The sequence below is a fragment of the Capsicum annuum genome, chromosome 4, assembly GCF_002878395.1.
Source record: "Capsicum annuum cultivar UCD-10X-F1 chromosome 4, UCD10Xv1.1, whole genome shotgun sequence".
Taxonomy (NCBI): Eukaryota; Viridiplantae; Streptophyta; class Magnoliopsida; order Solanales; family Solanaceae; genus Capsicum; species Capsicum annuum.
In genome coordinates this window covers 10,109,820-10,133,321 of record NC_061114.1, presented here as the reverse complement: position 1 = coordinate 10,133,321, position 23,502 = coordinate 10,109,820, and the positions used below count along the sequence as shown (strand labels likewise).

General features: G+C 33.6%; 2 protein-coding genes across 3 annotated transcripts in view; one reads left to right on the top strand and one right to left on the bottom strand.

Moving 5' to 3' along the window:
* The window catches only part of LOC107868299 (uncharacterized GPI-anchored protein At1g61900), a 77,039-nt gene extending 64,366 nt beyond the window's left edge, over window positions 1–12,673 (bottom strand). The window contains exons 1-8 of one of the 2 annotated variants that reach the window (XM_016714956.2): window positions 12,310–12,673; window positions 10,689–10,868; window positions 9,128–9,733; window positions 7,814–8,059; window positions 7,676–7,687; window positions 7,126–7,269; window positions 6,978–7,022; window positions 5,818–6,167 (exon numbers count right to left, since the gene is read on the bottom strand). In XM_016714956.2, the coding sequence (XP_016570442.2) occupies window positions 6,070–6,167; window positions 6,978–7,022; window positions 7,126–7,269; window positions 7,676–7,687; window positions 7,814–8,059; window positions 9,128–9,733; window positions 10,689–10,868; window positions 12,310–12,658 (1,680 nt within the window). In that variant the 5' untranslated portion in view covers window positions 12,659–12,673 and the 3' untranslated portion in view covers window positions 5,818–6,069. Of the gene's footprint in view, window positions 1–5,817; window positions 6,168–6,977; window positions 7,023–7,125; window positions 7,270–7,675; window positions 7,688–7,813; window positions 8,060–9,127; window positions 9,734–10,688; window positions 10,869–12,309 lie in introns of those variants that run through there. The other variant, XM_047410706.1, reaches the window with a different exon arrangement.
* Window positions 12,674–22,513: 9,840 nt separating this feature from the next.
* LOC124897637 lies at window positions 22,514–23,150 on the top strand. Its single transcript, XM_047410705.1, has one exon. It carries the CDS (start codon window positions 22,676–22,678, stop codon window positions 23,042–23,044), a length of 369 nt encoding a protein of 122 aa, XP_047266661.1. The 5' UTR covers window positions 22,514–22,675; the 3' UTR covers window positions 23,045–23,150.
* The last annotated feature ends 352 nt before the right edge of the window (window positions 23,151–23,502 follow it).

Genomic DNA, 23,502 nt, shown 5'->3' with positions numbered 1-23,502 from the left:
TTGTAGAAGATGACCAAAATAATTCTAAGAAAAGGAAGAAAGTTGAACAAGGAAGCAATCAACCCAAGAAGAAATTCAAGGGAAAGTGCTTCAACTGTGGCAAGATTGTCCATAAGTCCACGAATTACCGTGCCCCTAAGAAAGGCAAGAAAAGGGACCAAGCAAATATGATTGAGTCCAACAAAGAATGTGATGATCTGTGTGCTATGCTTTCAGAATGCAACTTGGTGGGGAATCCTCGCGAGTGATGGATAGATTCTGGTGCCACCCACCATGTTTGTGCCAAAAAAGAATTGTTTTCGTCATTCACTCTGGCTTAAGTAAAAGAAATGATATACATGGATAACTCCGCTACGGCTAAGGTAGAAGGAACAGGAAAAGTGGGCTTGAAAATGACTTCAGGAAAGGTCTTGACACTTAACAATGTCTTGGACGTTCCGAAATTACGTAGGAACTTGATTTTTGTTTCACTTCTAGACAAGAATGGATTCAAATGTGTAACCCTTTCTAGAAAAATTATAATTAGCAAAGGAGAAGTGTGTGTAGGAAAAGGCTATCTCACCGAGGGTCTTTATAAGATGAATGTAATGAATGTTGAAATAAATAAAAGTTTAAATTCTTCTTACTTGCTTGAGTTTTATAATTTATGGCATGAACGTTTAGGCCATGTTAATTATAAAACGTTACGAAAATTAACTAACTTAGAAGTTTTGCCAAACTTTGAGTACAATAAATCAAAGTGTCAAACGTGTGTGGAATCAAAGTATGCAAAGCATCCTTACAAGTCCGTTGAAGGAATTCCAATCCTTTAGACTTAGTACACACTGACATTTGTGATATGAAGTCAACACCATCACATGGTGGGAAAAAGTATTCCATAACTTTTATTGATGATTGCACTATATATTTTTATGTCTACTTGTTGATAGTAAGGATGAAGCAATAAATGCATTTAGTCAATACAAAATTAAAGTAGAAAATCAGTTAGAGAAAAAGATAAAAATGATAAGAAGTTATAGGGACGAAGAATATGAATCTCCCTTCGCCGAAATATGTGTAGAGAATAGAATCATCCATCAAACTATGGTCCCGTATTCACCTCAATCTAACGGAATTGTGGAAAGGAAAAACCGAACATTGAAGGAAATGATGAATGTCTTACTTATAAGTTTCGATTTACCGCAAAACTTGTGGGGGGGCTATCCTTACAACCAATCATATAGTCAATAGAGCTCCCCATAGTAAGACACAATCAATTCCTTATGAAAAATAGAAAAGAAGGAAACTCAACTTTAAATATTTCAAAGTGTGGGGGTGTCTAGCAAAGGTCCAAGTTCATATGCCTAAAAAGGTTAAGATAGGACCTAAGATGGTGGACTGTGTGTTCATAGGATATGCTAAAAGTAGTAAAGAATGTCGATTTTTGGTTCATAAATTTGAACATCCGAATATTAATAAAAATACGATAATTGAATCAGATAATGCTGAATTCTTTGAAAACATTTATCCGTATAAAACTAGACATGAATAGTCTAGTGGTAGTCCTAAACGACCTCGAGATGAACCAAGTGAGAATGTACATAATGAAAAAAATCCAAGAAGTAGTACACGTCAAAGAACGTCAACTTTGTTTGGTTCGAATTTTGTAATATTTCTCTTCGAAAATGAGCCTCAAACATTTAAAGAAGCGATGTCGTCATCAGACTCATCCTTTTGGGAAGAGGCAGTCAATAGTGAGATTGATTCAATCTTAAGCAACCATACATGGAAATTGGTTGATCTTCCTCCAGAAAATAAACCTTTAGGTTCTAAATGGATCTTCAAAAGGAAAATGAAAGCGGATGGTACTATTGACAAATACAAGGCAAGACTTGTAGTAAAAGGTTTCAACCAAAAAGAAGGTCTTGATTACTTTGATCATACTCGCCGGTAACAAGGATAACGTTGATTCGAATGCTAATTGCCTTGGAAGCGGTATATGGTCTTGAAATCCATCAAATGGATGTGAACACCGCATTCCTAAATGGAGAATTAGATGAAGAAATTTACATGGAACATCCCGAGGATTTTGTGGTTCCAGGAAAAGAAAATAAGGTATGTAAACTTGTTAAGTCACTTTATGGACTAAAACAAGCACCTAAGCAATGACATGCAAAGTTTGACCAAACCATGTTGACAAACAGATTCAAGATAAATGAATGTGATAAATGTGTTTATATTAAAGACACTCCAAATCACCAAGTCATTGTGTGTTTATATGTGGATGATATGTTGATCATCAATGGAGACATTTCAGTTTTAAATGCAACAAAACGAATGCTCGAGAGCAAGTTTGATATGAATGACCTTGGAGTTGCGGATGTGATCTTAGGAATAAGAATCCATAAAACTCCACAAGGGTTGGCATTGTCACAGTCTCATTATATCGAAAATGTACTTGACAAATTCAAGTATTGGAATTCGGTATTGCTAAGACTCCATTGGATGTGAGCTTTGCACTTCAAAAGAATAAAGGCGAAAGTGACTCACAATTGGAGTACGCAAGAGTATTAGGATGTTTAATGTATATAACGAACTGTACACGACCATACATAGCATGCGCTATTAGTAAATTGAGTCGGTGCACGAGTAATCCCAACAAAACTCATTGGATGGCAATGAAAAGAGTTTTGGGGTATCTTAAATACACTCAAGACTATGCCTTGCATTATAATAAATATCACGCGGTACTCGAAGGATATAGTGATGTAAATTGGATCACCGAATCGAACGAAGTAAAATCCACGAATGGATATGTATTTACTATCGGTGAAGGAGCAGTATCTTGGAAATCATCCAAACATACTTGTATTGCTCGCTCTACAATGGAATCTGAATTTATCGCATTGGATAAAGCTGGTGAAGAAGCAGAATGGCTTTGAAATTTCTTAGAAAATATTCCTTATTGGCTCAAATCAGTGGCACCAGTATGTATACACTGTGATGGCCAAGCGGCGATAGGTAGGGCAGGGAGTGTGATGTACAATGGTAAATCTCATCACATAAAATGGAGACATAATACCGTTTGAGAACTTTTCTCTAGTGGAATTATCACTGTTGACTATATGAAGTCAAAGGATAATGTGTCGGATCCACTTACAAAAGGCCTATCTAGAGAAGGAGTTGAGAGAATATCCAAGGGAATGGGTTTAAGGCCTAGGAAAAGTCAGTATGGCGGTAACTCTACCTAGCAAAATGGAGATCCCAAGAGCTAGGTTCAAGGAGATCAAACAAAGTTGTGTCTAATAGGTTCAACATTGTCAAAATATCAACCCATTCTCATGATGTAGACAATGTTTAGTAAACAAGGATAAGACTTAAGGTGAAAAGTCTTTTAATGATTATCTAAATTTGACAGATTTGACCAAATACCTTAAATCTATAGATTGAGTGTTTAGAAATCACCTATGTGGGGGGAAAGTGAAAGCCGTTTCAAGGAGAATGTTAGTAAAGGTCTATTCTCTAAGATCTCATAAAACCGGAATATGTTCATGGATGAAAAGAACAAAACCGTGAGAACCATAAATGGTAAAAGGTTAATTGTGTGACATGTGTTTTATAGGTGTACATTAAAGCTCGACGGTTCAAATATATCAAATCTACCGATTGACTGAGTGCATCCGATGCATGTTCACTACAAAAAGTTCAAAGGGAAACCCACTTATCCTGATGCAATCAGTCTTTGCTTGATGATCACATATTTCTCTGTAAAGTTTTACAAAGAATAGTTATTCCCCATTTATGTGAGGGATTATTGGGTTCAATAGATGTGAATGGAAAATGGAGGGGCACAACCTTTAAGGAAAAGACATATTATTTTGAAAAGGGAGTGACTATTCAGATAGTTGTGTCTGTTCAGAAAAAGACACAATATTTCGAGTGAACAGACATAACTCTTTCAAAGGATACACCTTTTTGGATGAACCGTTGCCACCTTTCAGAAGGGGCACTTGATGGCTATATAAACCTGCATTTGTCCACAGGTTTAGGAATGAAAATTTTTCTGCAATAAAACTCTTCTTGTTTTCTGAAAATATACTCCGTGTGATTATCGAATCGTTGAGTGAGTATGAAGAGATTCCAATTGTTTAAGGTACCGCTACAGTTGGTTTGTTTGACCATTTTATCCTAGGAGGAAGATTCCAAAACCTCGAGTATAGTGAGGGGAATTATTCCTTAAGGACACTTCATAAAGTCGGGAGACTTGGCCTTAAAATTCTATTTCATATTTTTTCTGAAAATAAACACACTTCTTAGATAGATTATTGATAATCTACTGTTGAAGGTGTTAAATAACTTCAAAAGTGTTCTTGTCTTAGACTTGAACTAGAGTTGAAGTTTGTGTTGCATATATACAGATTCTTGTACCCGAACATTGAAAAATAACAGTTTCAACCATTCCAACCTTGGGAAATGATGTTACAAGTGCCATTTTGGCCCACCTTGACACTATTTCCCGATACTTGACTATGGCAAATGAAAGGTTAGATCGTATGGTAGGTCAAAGAGAGCATGTGGGCTGCCCGAACATATGTCAAGTTGACGGTCATAGCTCATGTGATTTACAAGGCAAAAACGCTATCCCCGACACTCCTATGAACTTAGAATGTCGTGATGTGGCTAGTAATAGCCAAAAGGGTGTAGTTGCGGCTTTGCCTCTTAGAGAAGAGATTGAAACATCTAAGAGACTTGATAGTGAAGATATAGATAGTGAGCTTGCTTGTCCCAAATCTGCCCACGGGATAGAACCTTCTCTCTTTAGGTACAATGTCTTGTTTTGAGATAGTTTAATCTCTCATAATGAACCTAGTAGTGCAAGTGATGTTGATGACATAGCTTTCCTCAGAGGCTACAGCCTATATGCCAACCCACTATGGTGTGACAACATTCCTCCTAAACATAGAAATCTCTTCTTGGAAGATGAGAGTACTCTTATGGGCAAGGAATGTGTAGTCTCGGAAATGACTTCTTCTTCTACTTTGTGTGGCTTTATTATTGAGATTACTCGTGGTGATGGTTGGAAAACTAGTAGTGAATACACACACGAGGGCACCATAGTAGAAGTAGACTTGAGTGCCACCTATCTCTATTCTCTCCTTGCTTGTGATGATATGTATGCCATTGTAGTGAGTATGTAGTGTAGTTTGGGAGAAGACTACGGGAAAGGAGAGTGTTGTCTAAACCCGTGTCTATGGCCACTCTTCCCATTTGATCCCGGTGCCATCTTGGGGTAGGAAAGGATTACCCTTGGCCTAGGTGCATTCTTTCTATATATTTATCATAACCAAGTCCTTGGTGCATTTGTCAATGGCTTACTACTATATAACATGGAGGACTCTTCAAGTATGAACCGCCTTGGCATATTGATGTTATGTATTTGGCTAACTCTAACTCTCATGTCATGAGGATGTGATGCTTATTTGTCTTCTCTTTGTTCTTTCAAGTTTTGGATTCAAGGTTGAATCCTTTTCAAGAAGGGGAGGATGATACGAGTCAAACGGCCCCCATAGCTTTTGATGACGTCCTTGGAAGCCAACACATAAAGACTCAACATATGATCGCCTCGAGGACACAAGAGCATACATGTAGAGACCATTTTGGGCACTTGATGGAGTAATACCGAGTGTGAAAGATTGCTTGGAGCATTGAAGACTTGAGGTGCAGAACATGAAGGTTCAGAATGTATAGTTGTGGCTTTCTCTGAAGTTTTGGCCTTAGAGATTGCAGCACATGGTGATTCGTCCACTACAAATTTGAAGCGCGCGTAAGCCCTGAAGCTGAGAGAAACTAAAGATATGTGAACACACTTCAGCGTATGTCCACTCCGCAATTTTCTGTATGAACTTTTTCGTTATACAAAGTCAGTTTTGTCAACTGGAAATATTTACATCAAAGTCTACCTATTGTGTAATTATTTACAATTAACTTTCTTATAACCAAAACATTGATGAAACCTTCAGAGAACTGTCAACTTTCAGACAGTTTCTTATCTGGTCAAGATGAATGCTTCGTCGCTTCCACATACTACTGCTAGTAACCAAGAATGGCAGCATTCAATATACAGTGGGGTTGTAATATCATCGAGGCTGCCAGCAGCAGGTGTGACCATATATTCAATCCTCCAAAACCTGACAAATTTAACAAGAAATCTTCAACGAACAGCACTTTAACCTTAAACGGAAAGAAATCGTAGCGAATATTTTTCGAACAGAAGTAGATTGCTTAAACTAGTACACACTAAGTTGTAATGAGCTATTACAGCCATGAAGCTTCTCTAAAAAAAGGAAAGCCCGGTGCACTAAAGCTCTCGCTATGCGCGAAGCCCAGGGAAAGGCCGGACCACAAGGGTCTATTGTACGCAGTCTTACCTTGCATAGCATTTCTGCCAGGGGCTGTTTCCAAGGCTTGAACCCATGACCTCCTGGTCATATGGCAGCAACTGTACCGGTTACTCCGAGGCTCCCCTTCAAAATTATGAAGCTTCTAAGAGTTGTTAAAAGAAATCGGTGAAAGACTTCCCTTGTAGACTGTCATGCTTTTGAGTAAAATCACCGGCAACCAACTTAGCCTGGTCATGTTTAATGTTAACTTAATAAGGGAAGTCGGATGCAGAAAGGATCCTGTGTTCGCATAAGGCTCAAGGGAAGGTCGCACCCTAAAGGGATGTGATGTAGGCAACCTATCCTGACACAAGCACATTAGTTGATTTCACGACTTGAACCCGTACCGGTCACAAGGAGACAAATTGTTGCTCCAAGACTCCCCTACGTTTCATATTAACTTAAAAGAAGCACAGGGTAAAGAATGTGCAACCTAAACTTCTTGTATTAATGAGACATATTTAGAGAGGTTGTACTTGACACTGATAAAAGAAAAAAACTGTAACTGTCATGTTTACGATATAATAAAGCTACAAATGAGTAAGTAAATGTTCTTACTGATTTGCCCTGATGCTACAGCAGGAAGTGCAGGAATTCTCACAGCTGCAAAAGTAGGAAATTCCGATATACATCAATGACTGACCAGTCGTATAAGAAGATAATTTTCGCGAATTGAACATAATAAGAAGGAATAGGTCCAACGTACACTTCTTGCACGATGAAGCTGGTGAGTGAGACATAGATGGCCAAGGAGCCGGAATGTTGTCATTTAAGTCACATACAAAGCCGATCCCCAAAGTTTTGTCCAGTATTGCATCCGATGGTAAACTAGGCAAGAGACAGCCGGAAACTACTCCAACGAAAAGAACAACAAATAATTGTAACTACTACATCAACAATAACAACTAGGCCTCAATCCCACACTACGCGGGAAATAGCTAACAAATGCTGTAAAAATTTGAGATAAAAAAGAAAAGATGAGGCAGGTAAGGATATGACATAGACCACCTTAATCCAATAAATTGTTCTTCTGTACAGACAACATTAGTTCAGTGTTCTTTCTTTCGAAAAGTTCTGTTAGTCATAATGTTCTTTGAGTGCATAATTTATCATATCTGTCAAAGCATCTCGATGTACCTCATTACCAGGAGTATTAATTGTCAAAGCAGATAACATGATGCAAGGAACAAGGCGAAAAAGTGAAAAAGCAAAGGGGTATGGAATGGACTTGCGAACACGTAAAGTAGGTACATTACCTTCTGTTGCAACTGTTGTAGTATCGTCATTTGAAGATAACCAGGTGCCACAAACATGACAAGATCAATATTTGACGTCAGTTCAATGTATTTGTATGCTGTACAATGCTCCAAAAGGCTTTTAAATGAAAAACTGACCTTGTACAGAAAAATCCTTGAGGCTAATGCGACAGAGATCGTAGACATTTTTGCTAACATTGCCTTTCTGTAGCTTAAGTCCAAGCGAGGCGGCACAATCCAAAGCTTGCAAGTTGGTGACAAAGCTCTGGCGCTGTAAGTGAGACACATACCTTTCGATGGTATTACAACATGCTGTTTGGTTATTCATCCCACCTCCACAAGCCTTTGTAACATTTTTCGTATTAGGAAAAACCAAAGGACACACTAAGGGGGAGAGAAAACAGATTAGTAGATTTATAATAGTTCATAAATGCAAAGATAGAAGGTGAGAATGGAAGCTATATTCTAATTTATTTAGCAAGCACTTTGGTAAGTTTGTGGATCCAATAGGATCAAGGATAATCAAATAATCAAGACAATATTTGGCGCACCCCGACTACTTCCACGGGATACCTGCCACCTCCCACCAGCAATAGGTACCTATCAGGTAACTCTGTCCACCAAAGCTAGTTACCGTTAAAGCTAGGACAGATGGAAAAAAGGCACCTAATATAATTTTTTCGGTGGGATTTGAACATGATATCTCATGGTTCTCAACCTATTTCATTGACCACTAATTCACACCATTGGGCGCTGATGGTAATGTGATTTACATTTTCCCCTTGCAATTGTAATAAGGAATATGAGGGACCAATGAGCCCTTAACCAAGGGGAAGTACTCAATCAACCATCTTATCCTTTCCTCTTCCCTCCCCTTCCTAGAACAAAAAATTTAATGTTATTGACCAACACTAGCAAATGAGATGTATCGCAATAAAATTTTTTACTATCCAATAAGCGTATAGGATATATCTATGATGTATCAGTCAGAGATCACTTCCATTATCTATGATGTAGCTTGAGAGCACATTAGCCGTGAAGAAGCTCAAATCTAGAAGGTTAAAGACAAAAAAGTCCAACAAGTCTCTCATTGTTAACCTTTCACTATAAAATCTAAATTCTTACTTCGTACAGTCTAGAAATCGTTTGCACTCACAAATTACAAATATGTAGATCACTAAAAGAGCTCCTTAATTGAAGGGAGGATGATTTCTTTGACACATTCATCCAGTTGAGTCCAGGGGATATATTTCTCATCAGCATTTTGACATTCAAACACTAAATTTTTTTATTTATTTCGGATGCCTGTAACTATTCATTTCCAGATCCATGTCTGCGCTTCATGGTATTAAGGCTTTTACATTATCAATTTAAGCACAAATCAAACAAATAATGACTATGCGATGAGAAATCCAAGGTTGTTGTGCAAGATAATTGGTATGTACTTCTCACCTTTATTGTTTTTGCAATTAGAAAGTCCTCTGAGAACACGTTTTGCTCCAGCAGGTTCAAGTTTACTTGCCAGCCATCGGCGTACAATCCTTTTACAGTCTTTAACTCTAGTTGTGTGATCAGACAGCACATGAGAGCCATCCATCCTTGAAATATCATATGCTTTAAGTGCAAGTGATTTAGCAGCTTCTGTTATAGCATTTCCGCAAATTTGCTCACAGCATTCATTCACAAGATCGATCTTGCTACAGGCAGCAAGTAGGCTAGATGAATCCACAGTGGTCTCAAACTCATGAACATCTTTGACTGGACAAGAACCTTCGGTAAGGATTTCTGGATGAAGAGAGCATATCTGCTGCAGAGTATCATTGGCACCCTGGCTGACCAGGAGTTGCTGAAAATCTGAAAGGCAATGTTTTGCGAGAGTCCCGTTTAAAGCAAGCATATTTGAGTTTTTACTAGACCGTCCAATAAGAATAACAAGAGTTGTTTCCAGTTGAGGGCAACACATGACATTAGCCAGATACTCTGCAAACGGTGCTACACAATCTATTGATGTCACGGACATCATATTTTTCACAGCATCAAAGTTTAATGTACAGAGTCCTGGAGAGGATGAGAGTAAAAGTAAGAGAAGATAGACGATATTGAAAACCTTAGATCCTTCTGAGGTCTATTCCTTCTCCAAATCTATGTTGTTATATATTTGTCTTAAAATTTGGTGGCGTCTGGGACAGGTTGCATGCATCTCGACTATTTCATTGGGTACCTACTACCTCCAACCACCACAGGTACCGAAAACTCTGGCCACCAATGCTTAGGCAGATGGGAAGAACTCACCAAGTGTTTTTTGTCTCCACTAGGATTTGAACTCCGGTATCCAATGTATGCTGCGTTATATTTCGACCTTAGCATTTTTAACTTTTAAAATATAGTTCTTTGTAAGTCTTATGGAGTTTGACAAAAGTAGTTTCTAAAACAAAACAGATAATATAGTTATACAAATACTTGTAAAAGTTTAGTTATCTTGAGAAAGCAAACTATATCATATTGTCATACTGCTTTGACCAAGCCGGTTCTTGATAAAGAAAATATTGGCATTATGTTCCAGGGCATGGTGCACTAAGCTCCCGCTATGCGTAGAGTATGTTGCTTGGACTCTTCAAAAATGTCAACGAGTGTATGTCGGATACTCCTAAAGTAGTGTATTTTTGGAGAATCCAACACAAAGTGAAGAGTCCGCGCAACTTAGGCGCAGACTCTAGGGAAGGGCTGGTCTACAAGGGTCTATTCTACACAGCCTTACCCCGCATGTTGGCAAGAGACTGTTGCCACAGCTCGAACCTGTAACCTCCAGGTCAAATGGCAGCAACTTTACCAGTTACGCCAAGGCACCCCTTCCATACTGTTCAAGATCACAAAAAATATTAAATATTGGTATACTGTTGTATGTATACTTTTAACTACTTCAAGTTGCTCCAAAATTGGAAGTTTGGTGTACTTCAAAACACATTCAATTCTCAGGACCAAGAGTTTAATGCTATTAGTTTCTGAAACAAACCAGATAGTTTAGGCGAAGTGCTGTTTGTGAAAGGTGCCAATGGAGAAGGTGCAAGAAGGGGAAGAAGGGGTTGTGGAGAAGCAGTTGGTGAGGTCTCTAGCGAAAGAGTAGCGTCCTTTATGTCCTCGATTAGAGAGCCTTCTGGATGATTCAGTGAGCTGCAACTGGAGTCCCGGAAGCCTGTAAAAGTAGCAAATCCATCAGATCAGAGATTCGAAATCGCACTGGATCCTAATGAACTGCCAGCAAATGCTCATAGACAGAAATGTACGAGCTGACGGTGCAAACATCATAAGTGCATGTACCACACAAAGAGTTCAACCACCAATCCATGAGAGAATTATTCAACCAGAAACCACTAAATCCAGCAGATTATATAGTCGCTAAAAGAAAAAAAGGCGTCAGCAAGCAAGCACTTTATGCAGAATTATCATCCTCCATCTGTTGAAGACCTCGTGTTGAGATTTCAAAGATAGAAATTTGTATATCTGGAGAAATCCAATATCATTGTAACTGTATTTTCTCCTTGATTCATTCAGTTTGGGTCAAATTTAAATACCCCGGCAAACACTACACTTCGTTAAGGATTAGCTCACGAAACCATTTCCCAGCTTGTAAAACTGTACATTACCCTCCCCTTCTTTAGAGAACTCCATATTCAAAGATAGATTATAAATTCCTCTCGATAGAAATAATCTCCCCCTACAATCAAAGCAATGCACAACAGTACGATCGCCAGCATGGACTAGAGTAACATATAAATCACTACCATCCTTAGGACCTACACATTCAGCCCCAGATAGGAGTCATTGGATGAGCAAACAGACAACAATTCCAGATACTGGAAGCCACTGGATCACCAACTTCCAAAACACCAGCATAAAGCATGAATCTTTACTAAACCCCAGCTGGTTTTGTAGCAAATTTTGGTAATTTCAAGAATGTCTTCTCAAATCATCCAAGAAAAATAAAGCAGGAATCTTTATTAAACCCCAGCTGAGTTCTTAGCAAAATTTGGTAAAATTTCAAGAATGTATTCACAAATCATCCAAGAGATAAAGCATGAATCGTGCCCAAGTGTGCGGTCTAATGATCAATGAAGTGGATTAAAGAATCATGAAGTCTCGGGTTCAAATTCCAGCGGAGACAAGAAACACTAGGTGATTCTTCCCGTATGTTCTAGTCTTGGTGGACGGAGTTAAGTGATACTTGTTGCTTGTGAGAGGTGACAGATATTCCGTGGAATTGGTTGAGATGCCTGAAAGCTAGCCCGGACATCACAGTAACTAAAAAAAGCATGAATCTTGTTAAACCCCAGCTGAATTTTCAGCAAAATCTGGTAAATTTCAAGAATGGATTCACAAATCATCCAAGAAATATAAAGCAGGAAACTTTATTAAACCCCAGCTGGTTTTTTAGCAAAATTTGGTAAATTTCAAGACTTTATTCACTAATCATCCAACAAATAAGTAAATTAACCAATAAAAAGGAAAGCTCAGTGCATTAAAGGTGTGTCTATTGTACCCAGCCTTACCCCGCCCATGACATCTGGTCACATGACAACAACTTCACCGATTACTCAACCAGTACAAAACTCACAAAAAAGGGAACTAATACTTACAAAGAAGCAGTATAAATACAGCCAGAAGGTCAAATTTGAAGCTTTCACTGACCCCTCCTCTCATCCCTGCTTCCTTCCCTTTGATCAAAAGTAGAAAACAGCAAATGCAAGAAGACACAAAAGGGTCAAGAATTAACAGCAAACCTTGGATTTTGAACTGATGAAAAATGAATGTATTGTTTAGCAATGTGAGAGAAGAAAGAGCAGTGTGGAGTGCAGAAAGTGGAGGGTAAAAGTTGGTGCAGGCATGAATGAGTGGGGACAAGGAGGAATTAATGAAGACCCCACAATAAGGGACCAAGACAAAATTCTTTGTGTGAAACTGAGATAATGAAACACCTGCACTCATCACTAGTGGAGTGCTAAGTACTCCACCCTATCGTGGAGCAGTAAGTAATCATTCATCTGATATTGTGGAATGATAAGTATTCTTTTATATATTATGAAGTGATAATCATTCCTTTATTTGTAATATCGTGGAGCAGTAAATACTCTTTTATATGTCATGTGGTAGAATGATAAGTATTTCTTTATTTATCATATCGTGAAGCGATAAGTACTCCTTCATCTATCGTATCGCGGAGTGATAAGTACTTTTTCATCTATTGTGGAGTGGTGATTACTCTTCATTTATAGTATCGTGGAGTGGTAAGTACTCCTTCATCTGTCACATCATGGGGTAGTAAGTGCTCCTTCATCTATTGTGTCATAAAGCAGTAATGTACTCCTTCATCTGTCATAGAGTGGTAATTACTTTATAGTATCGTGGAGTGGTAAGTACTCCTTCATCTGGCGTGTCATAAAGTGGTAAGTAGTCCTTCATCTGTTGTTTCATGGAATGATAAGTACTCTTTCATATATCGTGGAGTGGTAATTACTCATTCATTTGTAGTATCGCAAAGTGGTAAGTGCTCCTTCGTCTAATTTGTAAGTTAAAAAAATGTTATATTTCTTCTTTTCTATCCTTAATAGTATTAATAACCATATAAAATAGTTATTTCCTTCATTCCAAAATAGTTATTCTTATTGACGTGACATTTTTTAACAAAATAATTGTTAGAAATTTATTTTACTAAATTAACCTTATTAATTATGTTTTAAAAATAGAATTTTGAGTATTGTACACTTAATATAGTCACTTAATGATAGGGTTTGAAAAAATATGATAACATTTTTTTGATTTGGACAAGTAAATTAAAACAAATACATTTGGTATTTCATTCGTTTCAAAATAGTTGACCCTTATTAACTTGACATATCCCTTAATAAAAAATTTACTATCGATTTAGTTTACTAAATTAATCTTATTAATTATAGTTTGAAATAAAGTTGTGTATATAATCATTTAATGATAAAGGTAGTATTGAAAGAACATAGGAGTAATAATGTTATCTTAATTTCATAAAAGAGATAACTAAATTAAAATAAATATTTTTAGATAATGTGTTTTGTAATAAATAGTTGATGATAATACAAACATCTAATAATTCATATGAAAAACTAGCAAAAACACAAACTTTGTGTTTTGCTCTATCATTGAACACATCACTATAAGTACTCCATAATATTTGATATAGTGGACCATCTTGTATTTTAAATTATTCAAAATTTAAATTTTATGCAATATTGCAACCTATTTGAATTTTGATTTACTTTATCATTGCAACATAACATGTCAGAGGAATTTGGGCAATGATCAAATATTGCTACTCAATTAAGTATAAAATATTTTTTTGATTTAGAAAATATATCATACCAAAATGTGTTTTTATGTATACTTTTATAGAATCTAACCAAAGGTGGTAAAATTTGCATAGATGTCAAAAAATACTATAGATTTAAGTTCACTATAGAAGATTCACATACTAAGTATACTATAGAGATTTTATTAACTGATTTTAAATTTTAGTGTGGAGATAAATATAATTTATTATTATGATAAAAATAAAATTTAATTAATTATATGAACTGTTCAATGAAAACAGTGCATAATCAAGTCCTTCAGATTATATGGTCAATTTTTGTATTCAGCACAAATTATGACCATAAAAAGGAAACTGAGAAAATATTGAAATATGATTATTATTATAATTTTCTCTATTATTTTTGTAAATATGAAGTGTCAAAGTGTGAATCATGAAAAGATAAATCTAAATTATAATACAAAATCTTTTTCTAAAGTATAACCACGTCATTGATGTCGGACATAGAGCAATAAAATTTGTACTGCTATAGAAATGTGGATGACCAAAAGTACAGAGGTGAAAAGTCTAAAGTTGTTTGTTTTCATTTGTCAGTTAAATAGATTTATTCATTATAATATGTGTTGAACTTTTTACAGTTTCTTTTGCCATGTTTAATAATGCTAACTATTTCTGATTTTTAGGAATGAAATCATATGCAAAATAGCTACATTGTAGTTATTACATTTTTTCAGTATCTAAACACTATTTTCAATAACAACAACAATAAACTCAGTATATTTCTATTTAGTGGAGTATGAGAAGGGTAGAATGTACGCAGTTCATACCACTATCTCTAAAGAAGTAGATGTTAGCCCATATGTTATTGGGCCTTTAGTTTATGGACCTTTAGGTTATTGGCTATGTATATATAGTCTACTTTTGTTTAGTTAGTTTTATGCTTTTCAGATTATATTGTAAACCTTAGCCTTTCTTCCTGTTAATAAAGTTCTATTAACATGGTATCAAAGCTAGTTCGATCCATGTCCTTTGATTTGTTGGTTGAAGATTTTGTAGCAGGCACCTACTGCGCGGATCGAACTCCGCGGTGAGTTCGCTGGGGGGTACGGGGGGCAGCGCGCCGTTCTATTAACAGTAGAGAGGTTGTTTCCGATAGACCCCGGCTCAAGACACAGTACAATAAACAAGAACATCCAAATCTAAACACTATTTTAGTTTAAACTAAAAACTCCAGAAGCGTCCCTTGTGTATGATATGGTAATTCAAACAAACTTTTACATAGCTCAAAAAAAATGCTATACATGTCCTAATTTTCTTTATCTTCTCTCTTGCTCATAAGTTCTAGTAACACAAGCCTTTCCATTCAATAGGCAACAAAAACTATGCCTACTTTGTATCCAATTTTTTTTAATTAAATTATTTTGTTTTATATAATAAAAGTTTGGAGGCAATCCCTAGAGTCTGAAGGTTTAGGTTGAGTAGAATTAAAACGGAGTATTTGAAGTGTAAGTTCGGTGATTTGATGCATAAGGCGCTGACGTGATAGTGAAGCTGGATTTTCAAATCATTCGAAAGAGAGATAGTTTTAAGTATCTTGGGTCTATGATTCAGAGAATGGAGAGATTGACGAGAATGTCATGTACTGTATCGTTATATTTTTAAACGTAGTTATCATTACTTTTAAAATTTCGAATTATCTATCATGCCTTTTTTTTTGTTCCCTCCTGATGTCCGATAAAGTTCCACATTGGGAGTAAAACGCTCCTTAACAAAGCGACTTCATACCCAGAAGGACTCGAATCTGAGACCTCTAATTTAAGAATGAAGGAGTACTTGCCAAAAAATATTTATTATGCCTTTCCCCTTTTTTGCCTACATGTGATTAGTGGCTTAATGTCAAAATTAAACGGATGCCTTAAATTTTTAAGAAAAAAATATTTTTTTTATAGAAAATCTATTTCTGAAATTTCTTGAGATGCAAAGTTGTTAATAATTCTATATAATTATTTTCTACTAATGATTCTTCTTTTCAACTATTAATATAGTCAATGCGTTTCTTTCTGAAGACATAATACTCTAGTAATATCAAACTTTTTCGAATAATTGTTTCCTTTTATAGAAAAAGTTTATTTTTTCTATAAATAGTAGTTAATATTTTTTAATTAAAAATATATAATTTTTATTGCTTAAAAAAAAAAAGAGAGGCCCCAATTACATATTAGAGCCGACATTGATTTTTGGCTTTTGACTTATAAGCCAAATGACATACGTTAAAAGTTATTTTTAACATTTTAAGCCAAACGCCATAAGTTAGGAGTTTTGTTCGTTTGAAAAATATAATGGTACGAATGACCTTTTTTGTAATGGCAGTTGTATAAATGAATCAAATTTATAACGACAGTGAAATAAATAAGCCAAATTTTTAACAAATGACATAAATGAACCATTTCTAAAAACTCAATGACATATTTAAGCCTTTTTCCTTTTATAAATATTAGTTTTGCGATATCTTTTTTATTTGTATAATCAAATTTTGATTTTTTGGAAACTATCAAAATCATTAGGTCAAGCTAATTAGAATACGTGGGAAATATCCGTACGTACGGTAGGTACGTTGACCTACTAATATTTGATATAAAATTTATTTGGAAATTAAAACATAATCTAATACTAATTAATTTAATTATTTTATGTATAGTTAAGAGGCTTAAAGTTGAAGAAACTAAAGATGGTTAAAAAAATTGTCCAAGATTCCATCAATCAATTTTTGTTCTCACTTTGGTATCTTTACTCCCTCGGTTTATTTTTATTTGCTATTAACTTAACATACACTTTAAAAAATAATAAATAATATAGATCATTTTATTATCATTTTTTAAATATAATAAATTTGATGTTTTGAAGAATGTATCGAGTAAGTAAAAGTAAAATGACCATACAAAAAAAGAATATATTTGAGGATGACTCAATTGGTTTGAAGGGTGATTATCCACATGAATGATCCTGATTCAATTCCCCCTCAATACCTTCTGAATCGAGTCTGTCACATAGTATTTATCTAATGTGTTTTACATACCTAGTGTATTTTCATATGGTGGGATGATCAGAGAGTGTGCACATTTTCTTCTCGAATGCGTTAAAGGCGTGTAAAATTAAATACACATTCATGATCTGTACCACTATCTCAAATATGACCTGAAAAGGCTATTTTCGATAAATACTCGGCTGAAAAAAAAAAATTCTTTCTCATTTTTAACACATTTCATAAATAGTTGTCTACCAAACTTTCTTGATATAATTAATATACATTGGCTAGGAAAAAAAAAACACTAAATTCTATAGATTATTTGCCAAAAAAAAAAAGATTCTAATACAAAGAACTTTTCTCACTTGCTAGAAGACTTAATATTATTTTTGTAATCAATAAATTTAACTAAAAATTACACAAATCCACAACTTAAGTTTCACTTATTACACAAAATCTCATCTCTCCAAACATATTACAAAAATCTCATTTTTCTCTAAAAATACATATACATAGCTTCTATGTATATGTCGGTCATGTTATGTATATGAATCGGCTTTATTATGTATATGTCGGTCTTGTTATGTATATGCGGGCCTTGTCATACTTGTTATATGTACGAATCGATCTTATTATATATATGTCGGACTTGTCATATATAAAGGTTTCTATGTATATGTCGGTCTCAGTGGCGGAGCCACCTTGTATTGAGGGGGTTCATCCGAACCTTCTTCGACGAAAAATTATATTATTTTTATACTATTTTTACATGGTCAAAAATATTTTTACGTATATATAGTAGATGTTGAACCCCCTTCGACTAGTCCGTATGTTTACTTTCGAACCCTCTCAACTAAAATTTTGGCTTCGCCACTGGTCGGCCTTATTATGTCATGAGATTAATGAGAATGTCATGAACCATATCGTTATAATTTAAAAATTAAACTGATTATAGTTATCATTACTTTAAAAATTTCGAATTATCTGTCATGCCTTTTATTCGGTTCCCATTCGGTGTTTTATATTCACATCGCGCTCGACTAAATTTGAATTCCCATCGAAAGTTCTACATTGGGTAAAACACGCCATAATAAAAGGGACTTTATAACCGGAAGGACTCAAATCCGAGACCTCTTATTTAAGGACGAAGGAGTACCTACCAAAAAATATTTGTCATGTCTTTCCCCTTTCTTTCCTACATGCGATGAGATATTTGCGGTTTTGCATTTATTTACCGTAGAAACAAAAATTAGACTCTGTCCATTTGAATCAGGAGCGATTCAAGCATATTAATGGCTTAAGGTCAAAAATCAAATGAAGGCCTTAAAATTTTAAGAAAAATCATTATTCTTTTTATAAAATCTATTTTTGAATTTTTTTGAGATGCAAAGTTGTTAATAATTTTTATATAATTGATTTCTATTAATGATTCTTTTTTTTTTTTCAACTATTAATATAACCAATGCATTTGATCTCTCTTGAGTCATAGTACTCTAGAAATATAAAACTTCTTCGAATTTGTTTTCTTTTATATAAAAAGTTTATTTTTTTACAAATAGCATTTAATATTTTTAATTAAATATTTATAATCTATTATTGCTCAAAAATGAGGTCCCTCAAATTTGGAAGCCTAAGGCAATTTTCTATTTTTTTACCTAGTAAAGCCGACACTGATTTGAATTGACTTTTGACTCTTGACTTATAAGTCAAACATCATATGCTAAAGTTTATTTTAGCATTTTAAGTCAAATGCCATAAGTTAGGATTCTTGTCTGTTTGGATTGACTTTTGGCTTTTGAAATTCTAACTTATGATTTTTGGCTTATTTTTACTTCCTCCGTCCCATTTTAGTTCGTTATCTTGCTAAAAGTAAATGTCTCATATTAGTTGATTACTTACTAAATCATGATAGAATTAATTTTTTTTTTCTCATTTACCCCTACAACTAATAGTATAATTAAATATGAACAATTACAACTCAAATGTTTATTTCTATACCCAATAAATATCATTAATATGTGTAAGGGTAAAACGGCAAAAATCATCATTCAGTTTATGATTTTTTAATCACCGTATAAAATAAAACATGTCAAACTTAAATTAGACGAAGGGAGTAACAGTTTAAGCCAAAATTCATAAGTAAGGATTTCTAACTTATGATTTTTGACATATTTTTAACATTTTAACTTAAAACTAAGTACTTAGAAGCATTTTATATATTTACCTAATCACTTTAAATTAAAAGTGCTTCAAAGTCTTTTTTTTTTTTTTTTTGGCTTAAGAGCACTTAAAATAAGTCAATTCAAACAAACTTTTAGGATCATCGTTGAAAAATAATGGTGTGAATGGACCTTTTGTATAACGACAATGGCATAAATAAGCCAAATTATAACGACAGTGACATAAACAAATCAAAATTTTAACGAATGACATAAATGAACCATTTCTAATAATTCAATTAATCGGTCTGATTACAAATATTTAAAGAAATATACTCCCTTCGTCTCATTTTACTCGTCCCAAATTTTCTAATTTGATTTCTCATTTTACTTGTCATTTTTCATTAACCAAGACAAGATATTTATTTTTCCTTTTTACTCTTAGCATTAATTGTTTTGTCTCCAAATTAAAATATAAACAGAATTTAATAGGGGTACCATGATAAAGTAATCATGCTATTAATTATTTTTAGTAATTAATGTGCAATGTCAAATTGGTACGAGTAGAATGGTCGGGGGAGTATGGTTTTATTAAATGAAACCTAAAATTAATTTAATATGACTCGATTGGATTGGTTCAAATGATTTTTAAACAATCATTAGGTCAAGCTGATTAGACTACGTGGCAAATATCCAAACGTACATTAGGTACGTTGACCTACTAATATTTGATATAAATATTTATGGAAACTAAAACATAACTAAGACTAAATTAATTAATTATTTATAGCTAACTAAGAGGCATAAAGTTGAAGAAACTAAAGTTGGTTAAGAAAATTGTCCAAGATTCCATCAATCAATTTTTGTTCACACTTTGATATGTTACTCCCTCTGCTATTGACTTAAACACACACATTAACAAATAATAAATAATATAAATAATTTTATTATTATTTTTTTAAATATAATAAATTTAATGCTTGAAGAATATTTTTAAGTAATGGATTATATTTAATAGTAAGGATAAAATGGCCATAAAATGATAAATTATTCATTAATTTCTTAAATTTAATTATAAATATTTTATGTTGGGCATCTATTCATAATATTTTGAACAAGTAACGATGAACGACGAAAATACTTTTCTAATTCATTAGATTCAATAATTTTTTCTCCTTTTAACCAGCAACAACATATCTAGTGTATTTCGACACAGTGAGATGATAAGTGACGGAGCCAAAATTTGACAAATAATGTGTAAATTTTTTTTCTCAATTGCGTTTGGAATATGTAAAATTAAATATACATTCGTAATAGCTAACATTTAGTCTATATGCACAACATAATTTTTCGACAAAGGTGTGTACCTGACCTACCTTTAATATAGGTGGCTCCGCCCATGGTGGGATCTGAGGAAGGTAGAGTCTACGCAATCCGGATCATTGTCTCAAAAGGTGACCTAAAAAGGCTATTTCTGATAGACCCTCGACTCAAGACAAAATAACTCTTTCTACTTTTTAACACATTCAGAAATAGTTCTCTACCAAACTCTCTTGATATAATTAATAGACAAACAACACAAATCTCGACAGCTTGGAGTTTAATTACAGAAAATTCGGATATTTGGCATAATTATTGAGAATTTCGATTTTGGGTCTGTCGAGATATATAATTATTTCTCGATACATCCAATGAAGATGCATTTTTCCTTTTTAAAGATACATAATTAGCTCATGATATTTTTTTTTCGATTTTGAGCCTGTCGAGATACATAATACATCCAACGAGGATGCATTTTTTCCTTGTAAATATACATAATTAGCTCCAGATACATTTTTTTCGATCTTGAACCTGTCAAGATACATAATTAGCTCTCCGATATATCCAAGGAAGATACATAATTAGTTGAGATTTTTATAATTACTTTCTAAGAATGGTAATTTATGTAAATATGATGTATCTTTATGTTATTTGCTAGGAATAAATAAATAAATTTCTATAGACTATTCGTCAAAAAAGATTCTAATACAAAGAACTTTTCTCACTTGCTTATTGTATTTGTAATCAATAAATTTAATCCAAGAATTCAATTTGTTCTATTGGATATATATGTCTTTGATTCCATTGACAATTTCATGTTCACATGTTATCTAACTTCCCTTTTTTCCCTTTTAATTTAATTTATTTTATTTGTGTTCTTTCTAGATCCCATCTGTTTATTCTTTTCACATTTTAAAAAAAATGTCAATATGGATATTTTCTATATTGGTAGCTAGAATGGTAGGTAATTACTTATAAGTGTGATCATCGAAGATTGTGATGGAATGAACAAAATTTTTGAGCCCTTAATTAATTAAAAGATACGAGGTCAAGCATTAAGAAAATTCGAGTACGAAGTGCTTTTCCATTTAACGGTTCTTGTGAATTGTGATGCGAATCCAAATTAGTTATACCTTATTAACACTAAATAAACACGAAATAAACCATACTTCATGATGATAATGGTAGGTAATATAAACGTGATCAATGAGGATTGTAATGGGATGAGCACGATTCTTTAATTAGAGGTCTCTCGAACTCGAGCATTGAGAAAATTCTAGATATAATTTTTCCCACCTTGTAGATTCTTTGGATAGTGTTTCAAACTACTTCTAGAATCCCTACTATTTATTTGTCTTATCTATTAAAACATCGTAACTTCCTATTAGATATAATTTAACTTAAAACTTTTTATTTTATTTTTAATGATAAGTTTTTCTAGTCACACAAATAATATCAAATATTTCTTATTATAGATTTTTAAAAATTTACAATTATACTTATGCGACATGTTATGATTGTAAGTTTCAAACGAAAAAAAGAAATCTTTCAAACTCTGTACTCAGTCAAACTTGTCACGTAAAGTAAAACAACAATAATATATTTAGTGTAATCTTATCTCTATTTTTACAGAACAACAAGCAAAGGCGAAGTCCGAATTTTAACTTAGGAGGTTCAATAGTTGAAAAAAATTTAGTCGGAGGAGGAATCAATACCTACTATAAATATATAAAAATAATTTTAATCATATAAAAATCATATACTTCTTTATCGAGATTATTTATGATAGACCTCAGAATCATCAAATGTAATTGAGCAAGAAAGCCACGTAAATTGTAACAGACAAATAAATTGTCAAACCAAAATATAGAGATAAGAGTAAATTGAATAATAGATTGTTGACCTAATAATTGTCTATAAATAGAAAAAAAAGACTATTTCTTATTCTATGTCCTTCCCCCCACCTTCGTCACCCCCACCCCACCCCACCCCTAGATGTATATAAACTATAGATGTATCATGTAAATCACAAATCTTCACTTCTTTTCATTACACAAACATATTAATGAAAAAATAGCATATCTACAAGTACTTCATTTTTCTTTATTACAATCGTAGTGTTGAGATCAGTTTACGATATCTCAGCTAATTTCACAGAGATGGGGAATTGTTGTCTTACTCGTGGATCGAACATGGTATGTGCAGGAGATGAAGATGAGTGGGAATATGTTGCAGCATCAAAAAATAATTACGTTGCGGAAAAAGAAAAATTATTTTCATCTTCTACTTCATCATCATCATCTTTTTCTTCTTCTGAGACGATTAATTATAGAGAGGTGAAAATACGAATTACGAAGAAGGATTTGGAGAAAATTCTAGCTGGAAAAATTGACAATATAGATCAAGTGACAATGGATCAACTATTATCAAGATTTTTGAATTCTAGCAAAAATAACTTCGATTTTGAGAATATTCAACGTCAACAATCTTGGAGGCCTCGTCTTCAGAGCATTCCTGAAGTTAATTAATAGCAGAGACGAATCTAAAATTTCATAATCAATATATGTATTCAAAATGAGTCGATTAGATGTACACAACGAACATAATATATTTTATAGTACATGTATTTATAAATCCCTTTTTGTCTATACTTTCTTAGGTTTTAGGTGTGTCCATTTATTTGATGATATTGTAAAGAATTTAACAAAATTTGTTGTATAAAGTTGACTATTTCTTTTGAAAGCTTTTGAATATAAATAAATCTATATTTGTTTAGACCAAACATTAGTAGTTCAGAATTAATTTAAAATTAAGTTTTAGATATTCATATTCATAATATGATTTTCCTTTTTCCTCAAATTCATTATTTGAAGAAAATTAGATTTTATGAAATTATATTAAATATTTGATGATAAATAAGTATTATCTACTTTGATGGAAATTCATTTGATGAAATCACATAGATTATTTTTCAATATAATTTCTT